The sequence below is a fragment of the Papio anubis genome, chromosome 11 (assembly GCF_008728515.1).
Source record: "Papio anubis isolate 15944 chromosome 11, Panubis1.0, whole genome shotgun sequence".
NCBI lineage: Eukaryota > Metazoa > Chordata > Mammalia > Primates > Cercopithecidae > Papio > Papio anubis.
In genome coordinates, this window is record NC_044986.1 from 89072433 (window position 1) to 89087012 (window position 14580).

At 41.0% G+C, this 14580-nt stretch overlaps 1 protein-coding gene across 13 annotated transcripts in view; it reads left to right on the forward strand.

The window, feature by feature from the left end:
• Positions 1-473: 473 nt before the first annotated feature.
• ZNF248 (zinc finger protein 248) overlaps positions 474-14580 on the forward strand; it is a 29617-nt gene continuing 15510 nt past the window's right edge. For 2 of the 13 annotated variants that reach the window (XM_003903555.3, XM_009214298.4), the window contains exons 1-3: positions 955-1400; positions 2042-2135; positions 2233-2274. In XM_003903555.3, the coding sequence (XP_003903604.1) occupies positions 2260-2274 (15 nt within the window). In that variant the 5' untranslated portion in view covers positions 955-1400; positions 2042-2135; positions 2233-2259. Of the gene's footprint in view, positions 572-954; positions 2136-2232; positions 2275-14580 lie in introns of those variants that run through there. The other 11 variants (XM_009214296.4, XM_009214300.3, XM_009214297.4 and 8 more) reach the window with 8 other exon arrangements.

The window sequence follows — 14580 nt, forward strand, 5'->3', positions numbered from 1 at the left end:
TTAAACATTAACATGCATGTTCGTGAATGAATTCAAGCACACCTTTCCTTCTCCTGGCTTGTGTCTAAAAGGCACATTGGTTTGATCCACAACCTCTGGGGGTACTGACAGAATCCTGGTTCCAAGCAAGAGTGGGTAACTGAGACAGTAATCTCTCAACCCACTAAACAAGGCTGTTTTGTAGGAAAGCCTCATTTATGATGACCAGCATGATACAAAATGGGGAATCTTGAGAAATATACTGAACAATGTATGTGTCAGACACCGGTTTAAGTGCTTTTACAACGTAAGCGCCTCCAATTCTCATAAAACTCCTACTAGCTAGGCACTATCATTAGCCTCATTTTACAATTGAGGGGTGCGGCCAGAGCAGACCAACACCCTCCTGGGGCTTCGCTTCTAGGAGGTAGCGCCGCTTCCATGCCCCGCAGCCACCAGCCTAACTCGGGCGCTCGGCCGCTCCTTCTGCGCATGTGCATCCCCGCCTTCCCCTTCTGGCGTGTCCTTCCTCGGCCTCCAGTCCGTTGTGGGAAACCCCTCGCCTCCGGGTCCACGCGGCGAGAAGCGGCGGGTGAGCCCCGGAGTACTGGGCCAGGGCCAGGGGGTCCCCGCGCTGCCCCAAAGGCGGGCGGGCAGCGGCTACAGCTCGAAGGTGGGGAGGGATCCCTGGCGCCTGCGGCGTTGAAGGGACTGTGGGGCGAGGGCGTCTCTATCATAAAAGGATGAGGTCTGGCGTGGGAACGTGAGTTCCGGGGCTCGCGGGGGTCCTTATGCGTCAAGTTCCTGCGCTGGCGCCCAGCTGAGTCTTGTAGCAGCGAATGGATAGTGCGCGTTAGCCCGAAGGGGAGGGAACTGGCTCCGGGGGGCGGGGGGAACAGCCCGCGTGCGTAGCGCGTGACGTTTGCCGTGCGCGTGCGCATGGCGTTTGATATGTGCGTGTGTGCTTTTTGTGCGCTGGGCCCGCGGGGAGGGGGCGGGGCTGCGGGGGAGAACGACTGCGCCGGGTGCGTGACAAATGAATTAGACACAATTACCCACGGGAGACTCGGTTTTCCTCTCTGTAAATTGCGGATATCTGGAATACTTGCCGCCTTGGGTTGTTTTGAGCACTTTCGTTGTTTAGGTGCTGTATTTACTGGGTGTGCGTTTCCTGGGAGGGTCCGGGGGAGACGGCGCCTGCACCGGCCCCAGGGCCTCTCTGCGGGTGGAGTGCAGGAGCAAAGGGGCTGGCCTAGCTGCCCACCAGGGCCCCTTCTGGCTCTGACCGCCCTCGTATCCCAAGTAATTATTTACACGTTGCGCGTTCGTTTATGTATTATGTGTAATCATGGCACAGTATCCTGAAGCCGTCGGAGTCTGTGTGCCGGTGCAAGGTCTGGGACAAGTTTAAGAAGAGAGAGGTGAGCTGGAGTTGAGGGGTGGGCGCGCAGGCTAACAGGAGTGTCACCTCTGGAGAGTCTGAGGGTAGGGACGGGTGAAAGGCTCACGGCCATAGCGAAGGAAATACTGTCATCACCCCTCCCGAACACCCGGCACATCCAGATGAACTGCTGAGCTTCCTCCTCTCCTGGCCTGATACCCCGCCGGATGGTAGTGCAGGCAGGTCCTACTTGGGTTATCTGTTGTGATCTTATTTGAAAACGGAAAAACAAAACTGAGTTTGAGGAGGTGACTAGTTCAGATCTTGTCATTCGTTAGAGGCAGACTGAGATTAGAAGTCAAGTCTGCAGTTTCCCTAGCCACTGCTTCCTATTTTGTTGCTCTATGTCACAGTTTCTCTTTAAAAGATCCTTTTGAGGAATTGTTAGCAAGTTAGAACATTTTTAAACTTGGTTAAACACCGCATCCCTTTTTTTAGAGGTTTTTTGCATTGTCTGACCTCAGGGCGTTAATGGTGTTAACAGGTAAATAGGTAAACAATATGGCCTGAATTTTTTTTTTCCCTACAAGGAATTTTGACAAACCCATAGTGTTTCTTCCTTTAGATTATTGTTACTTGTTAAACTCATCTTTTCATGTTTTTAATTTTTCTGTGTCACAGAACCTAAATTGGTAATAAGTAAGAAATATTTACATTCACTCAGTGAAAAGTGTCATGTCTGAGCTCAGCATATATCGGAGCCACACATGGACACGTAAGTATCTTGTGTGTGGAGCTGTATAGGCAGGTGAATCTCCGAACTGCAAGGCTGGCCAAGGCTCTCCTGACATTCTTCCTTTCTAATCCTTCAGCTCTCCCTCCTCCACTAAGAGCAGAAAATGAACAAATCCCAGGTGAGATTCTTGTTTCTTTATTCCCAGTTTGTTTTAAAATGGATTTCTGAAGTTTATAAGGATTTATGTTTTGAAAATGGAAAAATAGAAATAGGCAAAAATTGACATTAAGGGAAATAAAACTGAAGTAGCAAATCCAAAATAGTGCAGTTAGCAAATCAGATGCAGGATTTTTAATTTTGCAGAATTATCCAAATTATTGTAATGTTATCTGTGATTGTTCTAATAAAAATTGTGAAATAAATGCAGTAAGTTGTCTAGAAGTGTTTCTTGGTAGAAACAAAGAACACAGTTACACAGCAAAACTCAGTGCATATGCTTTTCAGGAGACCAGACACTGAGGTTTGATGGTCCTGCTTGATCCAGGAATAAAACCTTGACGATGTGGAGGAATGGAGGGACTGCAAGTCCTCAGAACAGTTTCCCCTAACTCTTTGTGTCAGCTCGTTCTTATTTCTAGGTTGAATCACTGACAGTTCCGACTTGTTTCTGTGTTTTTCATTTGTGTTTCAATCTGATGAATGCAACCTTGTTCCCTCACTTAAACTCACCTGAATCAGTTCTGGCAAAGGCCACCAAATCATAATCAAGGCCAGTGGATGTTTTTGCCTTTGTGTTACTTCCCTGGTCTGCTGCATATATTGTTAACCATGGTCTTTGTTTGGAGAGTCTCCTCTGTAGGTGTGTATAATGCCACCCTCTGCACTGTCCTTCCCTAACTTTGATTCCCTCCCTAGTCGTCATGAAGGCATCTTTTCTTTTTGCTCCAGGCATTGCTTTTCCTTGTGTTTCCATCCTTAGCCTACTTAGGTTCTTCTTGATCTGTTTTTCCTGACTGGTCTTATTTTTTTTTCCTTAATAAAGTGCTTTTGAATTAATAATACGTTAACATAATAATACATTACTTTTACTTTTTAAAAAGTAAGTGATAACAAAATATGTACATACATATTCACTCTCCCTCTGTTCATGCAGTTTCTCCAGGTAGGGTGACATCTATTTATCATTCAAACTGATACATTTTCACTGAGAGTGAGAGGTTTTATAAATACTTATGCAGAGACAACTGGCATATATTAGGACAATCCCAGACATACTGGAATACATGGTCACCCTACCAAAGATGTCTATTTTTTTTCTAGTTTTTGGTTTACTTTGCCAGTGTTTGTTTATCCAGTTTAAATAAAATATGTATGTATATTCTTATTTGCTTCCTCAGTTTACTTAAAAAGGAATCTGTTATCTCTAGGGCATATCAAACTTAAATGTGATTGTGCATCCCTGGAATCTTTTTAATATGCAGGTTCTGATTTAGTAGCTATGGACTATGGATGGGGTCCTTGATTCTGAAGTTCTGATAAACCTCTAGCTTAAGCTGATTCTGATGCTTGACGTATACACTATTTTCCATTATTCCTTTTTCGCTTAACAGCATGCAGATGTTTCTATGACAGAACATGAATGGCATTTTCTCTCTTTGTCACAATTGCATACTAATTCAAGTCTATAGTTAACTACTTCCAGCCATTTGCTGTGACAAACCATGTTGTAATGAATAATCTTGTACATTTATAATTTTGTGTGTATATGTTTATATATCAGATGAATTCCCAGAACTTAATCAACTTAGTGGGCATGCCTGTCCTAGAGATAGTATTATTTTGTTTTCCCATTGGCAATGCATGGGAATGCTTATTTCTTCACAGCTCCTCCCATAGAATATGTGGTTCAACTTTTGGATTAGGGGCAACTGATAGATAAAAAGTGGTATTTCATATAGTTTGCATCTGCGATTTTCTTCACTGAGTGAGGTTGAATACCTTTTCCTGTGTCTTATAAGGGTGTCTTATATTTATTTTTCTGTGAACTTAATGGTTAATATCTTTTGCCTATTTTTCTCTTGGGTTTTCTGGTCTTTTTTCCCCCCAATGTCTTTTACCCCTATGTATTATATGAGTTGCAAGCCATTATTTTTTGGTATATCATTTGTCTTTTGATAATTGTTCATGGTGTTTTTCTCTATGCAGAAATATGTGGTTATTTTTGTTGTCTAGTTTATTAATCTTTTCCTTGTGGTTTTGGACTGACAGCATTTGGAGACATAGTTAGAAAGTCCTTCCCACATCATGATTATAAAGAATCTGCCCATGTATTCTAATATTTTTATGCATTTTGTGTTTAAATTTTTAATCCATTTGGAGTTTACTTGTATGTAAGAACTTAATTAAATTACCACACTATCATTCCATTTACTCCATCCCCACATGCGTACTGTTGTTTTGATGCTTTCTTCTCCTTGTGTTCTAAATCCCACAAGGTATCTTTAGTATTACGACTTTAGAGAGTGGGTAGGCTTTCGTATTTACTGAAATAATTGCCCTTTCCTGTGCTCTTTCTTCCCTTTTGCAGTATCATGCTTCATCTACAGTTATTTGCCTTTACCCCAAAGAAGTTTTATTGTTTCTTGTGCAGATCTTTTGGTGACAAATTCTCTCATCTTTTTTTTGTTTGTTTGAAGATGTCTATATTTCTTCATTTTGAAGGATATTTTCACTAAAGACAGAATTCTGGAGTGAGAGCTTTTTTTTTTTACCTTTTCTTTTTAGCACTTTAAAGATACCATTCCGATGACTTCTGGATTGTTGTTGTTTTTGTCTTAAATCATCCTCCCCGTTGAAGGCAATTGATCTTTTTCCCTCTGGTTGGTTATGAGATTTTCTCTTTTGTTTTGATTTTCAGCACTTGTTACTTAATATAACTTGGTTTGATTTTCTCTCTCTTTATCCTGTAGTATTTTGGCGGGAGTTGATTCTAAGGTATGATATCCTTGTCAGTTTAAAAATTCTCAGCCTTGGCCGGGTGTGGTGGCTCACCTTGTATAAGGTGTGAGGTTTAGATTGAGGCTGTTTTTGCCTATGGATGTACAATTACTTGTAGTACCAATTGTTAAAACTTTTTTTTCAACAAATTTGTGAAAATTTTACTGAACTGCTTTTGTACCTTTGTCAGAAATCACTTAAGTATATTTGTGTGGACCTATTTCTGGGTTATCTTCTGTGTTCCGTTAGTGTATGTGTCTATGTCTCTGCTAATACCATGTTATCTTGATGACTGACCATACAGTAAGGTTTAATATTGAACACAGTGATTCCTTTTACTTTATTCTTCTTCATAGTTGCTTTAGCTCTTCTTAGCATCTGTGCCTTTTTTATAAGTTTTAGAATAAGCTTGACTGTGCTTATAAAAATCCTTGTTGGGATTTTGATAGGAATTTCATCAAGATACTGATTTTAAGGGTAAGATTTTTTTTTGACTGACTCTGCCATTTTTTCAGCAAATATCTTTCCTTTACCTGAAGTTAGCATTTTTTTTGGTGTCTTTCTTAATCTAGTCATTCATTCATTTAGCAGCTATTTATGACGTTCTGTCTTACTAAATCTTGTTGAATTGCAAATACTGTTCAAAGAGAGTTGCTATAGTTTAAATTGCTCACTTGTAATGTGATGGCTGTTTAGTATACAAGGAGCTTTAGGCTGCCTTAGCTGGGCATTTGGGGTAGAGGAAAACAAGCCTGAAGTGCGCTTGTTAGCCATTTTTTTTTTTCCTTTTTTTTTTAAGACAGAGTCTGTCACTCTGTCGCCAAGGCTGGAGTGCAGTGGTGTGATCTCAGCTCATTGCAACCTCTGCCTGCCGGGTTCAAGCAATTCTCCTGCCTAAGCCTCCTGAGTAGCTGGGATTACAGGCACCTGCCACTGCACCTGAGTAATTTTTGTATTTTTAGTAGAGATGGGGTTTCACCATCTTGGCCAGGCTGGTCTTGAACTCCTGACCTTGTGATCCACATCCCTTGGCCTTCCAAAGTGTTGGAATTAGAGGCGTGAACCACTGCGTCCAGCCCCCTGAACCTCTTTATATTTATTTTTATTTCTCTTTTGTACTATTTTCCATGTTCATTCTATTTCTAAAACATCTTTAAAGGTTCTTTGAATTTTTTTTTTTTTTTTTTTTTTTGAGACAGTGTCTTGTTCTGTTGCCCAGGCTGGAGTGCAGTGGCATGATCTCAGTTCACTGCAAGCTCCGCCTCCCAGGTTCACGCCATTCTCCTGTCTCAGCCTCCCGAGTAGTAGCTGGGACTACAGGCGCCCTTCACCACGCCCATCTATTTTTTTTTGTATTCTTAGTAGAGATGGAGTTTCACCTTGTTAGCCAGGCTGGCCTTGAGCTCCTGACTTCAGGTGATCTGCCCGCCTTGACCTCCCAAAGTGCTGGGATTACAAGGTGTGAGCCACTGTGCCCTGCCAGTTCTTTGAAATTTTAAAAAAGTTTTCACCATTTGTGAAAATTTTACAATTTCACCGTGTTGTTCAGTTTCTTTCCTATTTTTTTTTTTTTTCTTTAGAGACAGGATCTCACTCTTTTACCCAGGCTGGAATACAGTGGTGTAATAGTCAGTAGTCATAGCTCACTGCAGCCTCAAATTCCTGTGCTCAGGTCATCTGCCTTAGTCTCTCAAAGTGCTGGGATTATAGGTGTGAGCCACCATGTCTGGCCTGTTTTTAATTTCTTACTGCTCTTTCTTTCTCCCTGAAGGCTTCTTACCATGGCAGTGTGTTCTTGGTTTATGGAAGGAATAGTTTTAAAAATCTGTTTGAAGATATTAGAATTAATTTTTCATTTCTATTTCTTATGTTGATTTGGTTTCTTAGCATTCATTTCTAGTCATCTTGGTGAGTATGCTTTATGCTGTTGCTTTTCCTCAAATATCTAGTAAATCTTTATTTTCCATTCATATTTAAAAGTGAAGAACTAGTTTGATCAGCACAGGTAGCTAATGTGAATTCACTCAACTGTTGAGAAATGTGTCCTCTATTACTACTGTCTCCCACAATGGAAAGGCCGATTCAAGGATTGTAGGTGAATTGGTAAGGAAACATAATAGGTAAAAAATCCAGCAGGTTTCTTGCAGGAACCCAGAACATCTCCAAGCTTATGGCTGTGCTTGAAATGGACTTCCTGCCTCTGACTTCTGTTTGGTCTTACCATTCTGTGTCTTTCAGAAATTACTCAAAATGTTTGTTCTGCTGAGGGGGGAATACTCCCTTCCAGGGAGTATTCTTTTTTTTTTTTGAGATGGAGTCTGTCTGGCTCTGTTACCCAGGCTAGAGTGCAGTGATGTGATCTCGGCTCACTGCAACCTCTGCCTCCTGGGTTCAAGTGATTCTCCTGCCTCAGCCTCCCGAGTAGCTGGGATTACAGGCGCCGGCCACCATGAATGGCTAATTTTTCTGTTTTTAGTAGAGACGGGGTTTCCCCATGTTGTCCAGGCTGGTCTTGAACTCCTGAGCTCAGGCGATCTGTCCATCTCAGCCTCCCAAAGTGCTCAGTTTATAGGCATGAGGCACTGTGCCTGGCTGTATTCTTTTTTTTTTTTTTTCTTTCGAGGGCAGTCTTGTTCTGTTGCCCAGGCTGGATGTAGTGCAGTGGCGTGATGTCGACTCACTGCCACTTCCGCCTCCTGGGTTCAAGCGATTCTCCTGCCTCAGCCTCCCGAGTAGCTGGGACTGCAGGTGTATGCCACTATGCTCAACTAATTTTTTTTTTGTATTTTAGTAGAGATGAGTTTTGCCATGTTGGTTAGGCTGATCTCAAACTCCTGACCTCAGGTGATTCACCCGCCTCAGCCCCCCAAAGTGTTGGGATTACAGGCGTGAGCCACTGCACACTGCCTCTTTTATGTTTCTTCACTGATATTTTTGGAGTTAGGATAGATAAATATGTATTTCAGACTAGAAGTATGCATTCTTCTTTTAGCTTTTTATTTTGGAAAATTGCAAACTTACACAAAAGTGATAAAATACTATATTAACCTCCATGTACCTAGCCATTCTCAGCTTCCTCAGTTATCAGTTCAGGGCTGTCACACTTTTACTTTGACCCATTCCTGCTGAGATTATTTTGACTCAAATTCAAGATAATTTTTTTTTGGGTAAACATATCAATAAGTATCTCTGAAAGCTGAGGCCTTTTTCTTAACTTTTAATATGAAAATTTTCAAACAAAATAAACACTTATATAATTCTTACCTAGATTCATCAGTTAACATTTTTGCCTTTTTTGCTTTATCTCTCCTCTGTATATACATTTTATTCTGAAATATATTTGAAAATAAGTTACCCACATTATAGCACTTTATCCCTAAATAACTTGGTATGAATTTCTTCACCATAAGGACATTTACTTATCTAACCACAATACAATTAATCATGCTAAGAAAATGAGCAGTAATCCACACTGTTACCTAAATCCCTTGTACTTTAAAGTTTCCCAAAATGAGATAGTGTTTTAAAATAAGAAATAACTAGGATATTAGTGGAGGAGGTTGTGGTGAGGAACCATATCCACAAAATTTGCATGTGTATATAGTAATCTTGTTTTTTTTTGAGACAGGGTCTCGCTATGTTGCCCAGGCTGGAGTGCAGTGTTGTGATCATGGCTCACTGCAGCCTCAACCTCTTGACCTCCCAGTCTCCAGTGATTCTCCTGCCTTAGCTTTGCTAGTAGCTGGGATTACAGGTCACGCATCACCATGCCTAATTTTTGTTTTTCTTTTTTAATTGTAGAGATGAGGTCTTGCTGTGTTGCCTAGGCTGATATTGAACTCCTGGGCTTAAGTGATCCTTCCGCCTCGGCCTCCCAAAGTGCTGAGATTACAGCCACGAGCCACCATATCCAACCAAGTATACAGTAATCATTTAAAAATATCTCCCCCATTTTTTTTACTTAAAACAATCTCAAACCTGCAGAAAAGTTGAAAGTATAATACAGTGAAAACGTGTCTACTTTTCATCTCTGTTAACCAATTGTTAACTAATTACTACATTTTGTTTTCTTATCTATTCCACGTTTCTTTGCAGAATCATTTGAAAATAAGTTGTGTAGGCATCCATGATACTACAGCATGTTTCTCCTAAGAAAAAGAATGTTTTCCCTGTATGGAGATGGTAATCTTAGTGTACACTACGAAATGATATATCTCCAGATGTTAAAAAAATACACTTTATATTTTTTTCCAAGTCAGCATCTAGTGAGTGATACCACATTATGTCCAGTTCTCATGCCCTTTAATTTTCTATAATCTAGAGCAGATGATGCCTCTTTTGTCTTTCTTGAAATTGACTTTTTTTTTCTTTTTTTTTTGTTTTTTGAGATAGAATCTTGCTGTCACCCAGGCTGGAGTGCAGTGGTGCCATCTTGGCTCACTGCAAACTCTACCTCCCAGTTTCAAGCAATTCTCATGCCTCAGCCTCCCAAGTAGCTAGAATTACAGGCATGTGCCATTATGCCCCACTAATTTTTGTACTTTTAGTAGAGGCAGGGTTTTGCCATGTTGGCCAGACTGGTCTTGAAATCCTGGCCTCAAGTGATCTGCCTGCCTCGGCCTCCCAAAGTGCTGGGATTACAGGCATAAGCCATCATGCCCAGCCTGAAATTGACATTTTATTTATTTATTTATTTATTTATTTATTTATTTATTTATTTATTTATTTTTTATTTGAGATGGAGTCTTGCTCTGTTGCCCAGGCTGGAGTGCAGTGGCACGATCTCAGCTCACTGTAGCCTCCACCTCCCGGGTTCAAGCAATTCTACTATCTTAGCTTCCCGAGCACCTGCCACCATGCCCGGCTGTTTTGTATTTTTAGTAGAGACGGTGTTTCACCATATTGGTCAGGCTGGTCTTGAACTACTGACCTTAGGTGATCCAACCGCCTTGGCTTCCCAAAGTGCTGGGATTACAGGCGTGAGCCACCACACCTGGCCTGAAATTGACATTTTACAAGAGTGTTGACTATTTGAACTCCTCTGATTACATCTTCATAGTTGTTTCATGTTAAAAATTAGTGTCTGGAATGCTACAAAGGTGATGTACTGTGTTTTCATTTCAAAGGTAGTATGCCTAACAACCTTTCATTCATCCAGTGTTTTTAACATCCGTTGATACTTGTCCGAATCACCTGTTCTACTGGTGGTTGCAGAATTATGATTTCTCACATTTTCTACTCCTTCTACATTAGCTGGCCTTTTTTTTGTTTTTGTTTTTTCTTTTTGAGACAGGGTCTCTCTGTGTCGCCCAAGCTGGAGTGCAGTGGCACAATAACGGCTCATTGCAGCCTTGAGCTCCTGGGCTCCAGCAATCCTCCCACTTCAGCCTCCTGAGTAGATGGGACTCTAGGTGCGTGCTGCCACACCTGGCTAATTTTTTTTTTTTTTTTTGGTACAGATGGGGTCTCACTATGTTACCCAGGGTGGTCTTGAACTACTGTGCTCAAGCAGTCTGCCCACCTTGGCCTCCCAAAGTGCTAGGATTATAGGCATGAGCCACTGTGCCTGGCCTAGCTCCCTTTCTTCTGTAAAAAAGAGCTCCTGCCTACCTCCACTCACACACATACCTTTTTTTTTTTGGTATCACTTCAGATTCATGGATTTTTTGTTTTTTTAGTCTCATTTATTGTTACTATTTTTGATGTTCATATTGTCCCCATGTAGTTAGTGGAACTCCTTCGAAGTGGCTCCTCTATATCCTTGTTAGTCTTTGAGCCTTTATTGTTGTCTGTTAGAACAGAGATACACAAACTTCCCTTGTATCTCCCAGCCCCAGGCATGGAATCTGTTGTTTTTGCCTGGAGTGGTGCTTCCTTTTACAGTGAACTGTTATTTAGAAACCAAGCTCTAAGTGCCTTCAGTGCCCGCATGATGTTACTGCATCAAGACTCTTTTGGTGGATGCTGTATCATTATATATAGCTTTGACTTTTGAATCATGTTAAATGCTTCACATGTTCAAAAAAATTTAAAAAGATGGAAAAAGCAAATTCTAAAATTAAGTACAAATAGAATAAGTGAACCTAACTTTTTAAATTCAAATTGATAAAGTATAACAACATGGAGGAAAAAATTGGTTCAAGAAACTTAAAAAAAATACTGTCCAGGTGTGGTGGCCCAAACCTGTAATCCCAATGCTTTGGGAGGCCGAGGTGGGTGGATCTCTTCAGCTTAGGAGTTCAAGGCCAGTCGGGGCAACATGGTGAAACCCCATCTCTACAAAAATAAAAATGAAGGCCGGGCACATTGGTTCACGTCTGTAATCCCGGCACTTTGGGAGGCTGAGGCGGGTGGATCACCTGAGGTCAGGAATTCGAGACCAGCCTGGCCAATATGGTGAAACCCAGTCTCTACTAAAAATACAAAAATGAGCTGGGCATAGTTGTGTGCACCTGTAGTCTCAGCTGCTCAGGAGACTGAGACAGGAGAATTGCGTGAACCAGGGAGGTGGAGGTTGCAGTGAGCCAAGATTGAGCCACCATACTCCAGCCTGGGTGACAGAGGGAGACTCTGTCTCAATAAATAAATAAATAAATAAATAAATAAAGTAAATAAAAATAAAAAGTTAGCTGGGCATGGTGGCTCGCACCCAGCTACTCAGGAGGCTGAGGTGGGAGGATCAGTTGATCCCAGGAAGTGGAGGGTGCAGTGAGTTGAGATTGTGCCATTGCACTCCAGCTTGGGCCACAGAGTGAGTCCCTGTCTCCAACAACAACAACAACAACAACAACAAAACACCACAATACAGTTACTACAACAAAATTTGAAAATTTCTTAATGTATAATCAGTGTTTTCCAGTTTTTGCATTTTTTTACATTTGTTAAATTAGGATTCAAATATGGTTGAAATGTCTTTTATCTTTAAGGTTTTGTGAGTTGTATATTTCTTCTCTATATCTTTATTTACTGCAGTGTATTTGTTGAAGATTTTCCTTGTTGTATCACTGTGGTTATGTTTAACGTGTTTCTATGATCCCTGTATTTTTCTCTAAGTAGTTGAACTTAATCCTGACTGATGGTTAGGTTTTGGTAAGAATTTATCATAGATTGTGTTGTGTACTTACCTCAGGGCCACATAACATCTCATTGTCCTTTTGTTTGTTGTTGTTTGTTTTCTTGAGTCAGGATCTTGCTCTGTCCCCTAGGCTGGAGTGCATTGGCTCAGTCATGGCTCACTCCAGCCTTGAATTCCTGGGCTCAAGTGATCCTCTTGCCTCAGCCTACTGAGTAGTTGGGACTACAGGTGCATGCCACTATACCTGTCCAATTAAAAATAATTTTTTTTTGTAGAGACAGGGTCCTGCTACCAGGTCCGTTGACCAGGCTGGTCTCGAACTCCTTGGCCCAGGCAATACTCCCATTTTGGCCTCCCAGAGTGCTGGGATTACAGGAATGAGCCACTGCACCTGGCTCCATTGTCTTTTTGTAATGTTTGAAAGTCACTGATTATTGTCTAAGTTTAGTAATTCATTAAAGATTGCAAAATGGTGATACTTGAATTCTATAATTCCTCTTTCTGTTATCAAATCAAACTTGGGTACTCTCACCAAGCACACAGAAAAAGCTAAAACGGACACTGGGATTTGCAGCAAGAGAAATGGAGGCATTTATTGCAGGGCATCAGGCAAGGCGAATTAGGTGGTTAACGCCTAAGACCTGTGATCCCTGGCTTATAAGCAAGGGTTTTTAAAGGTGATGGTACATTACAGGAAAGCAGAAGTTACAGGCAAAATCATACATCCGTACACGAAGGTTATACATTGATTTCGCCAGCTGCCCAAGGTTTGTACCAGTCTACTTTGCCAGCAGCAGTGCATGCGTGTTCTTACTCCACACATTCATCCTGAGACTTGGTATTTTATTTTTTATTTTTGCTCTTCTGTTGGGTGTGTTGTGGTAGTCTTCTGTGGTTATCCTAGAAGTTAAAGCGAGCATTTTTGACATGTAATGAAATACAAACTATTCATTGTACTACCTAAACCCGTAACTCTGAAACATGTTGACTCCATTTATCCCCCTTCATTTCTAGGCTTTTCACTCTTTCCTTTCTTTTCATAGTTCTGTTTTGGGTCATTTTTCCTTTTCATGAAAACTCCCTTTGATGTTTCTTATAATGCATATCTGTTGGTTGTTATTACTCTGTTTATATTTACTATTTATATAATTTAATACTGTTTATATTTATATTACTGTTCATATTTAGTGAAACCCAGTCTCTACTAAAAATCCCAAAGATATTTGGAAATCATAAACAGAGTAATCTTAAACTTTTATTTTTGCTATGTATAGAATTCTACCTTTGAGTTTGTTTGTGTTTTTTCCTTTCACTTTAAAGTTGTCTTTTCATAATGTTTTGGGTTTTTATATGACTGCTTTTAAAGTTCTGTTTTGGTTTTGTTTTAGCTTATATTTATTCTTATTTAAGATCCACTGAACTCTGTGAATGTGACTTAAGTTTTTTCATGAGTTTTTTTTTGTTTTTGTTTTTGTTTTTGTTTTTTAAATCCATTCTGCCAATCTCTGCCTTTTTGTTGGAAGAATTTAACCTATTTTGAATTAAAGTTGGCTGGGCATGGTGGCTCTTGCCCGTAATCCCAGCACTTTGGAAGGCTAAGGCAGGTGAATTGCTTGAGTCCAGGAGTTCAAGACCAGCCTGACATGGTGAAACCCTGCCTCTACAAAAGATACAAAAATTAGCCCAGTGTGGTGGCGTGCACCTGGAGTCCCAGCTCCTCAGGAAGTTCAGGTGGAAGAATCGCTTGAGCTAACCCCCGGGAGGCCAAGGTTGCAGTGAGCCTAGATGGAGGCATTGAACTCCAGTCTGAGCCACAGAGTGAGACCCCATCTCCCAAAAACAAGAAAGAAAGAGAGAGAAGGAGGGAAGGAGAAGGAAGGAAAGGGGAAAGGGGGAAGGGAAAGGGAAACGGGAGGGGGAGGGAAGGGGAAAGGGGAGAGGAAGGAAGAAGGAAGGGGAAATGGAAGGGAAGAAGGAAGGGGAAAGGAAAGGGGAAGGGAAGAAGGAAGGGGAGTGGAAAGGGAAGGAGGGAGGGAAGGGGAAGGGGAGGGGAGGGGAAGGGGAAGGGAAAGGGAAAGAAAAGGAAAGGAAGGAAAGAAGAGAGTTAAAGTTGTTTCTAACAAGGAAGGACTGACTTCTGCCAGTTGCTATATTTTTCTTTCTAATTTTTTGTTCATTTCTTTCACTGCTCTGTTTAGCTGATTTTTTGTAGCATATTTTTATTTACTTCCCATTTCCTTTTGTGTGTTTTTTAAGATATTTTGTTAGTGTTTACCAGATTAACAGTGAACATTCCATATTTATGACAATCTAGTTTAAATACCAGCTTTGTCTCAGTATCATACAAAAACTCTGCTCCTATACAGCTGCCTTCTCCTGCTGTTGTTGTTGCTACAGATTACATCTTTATAC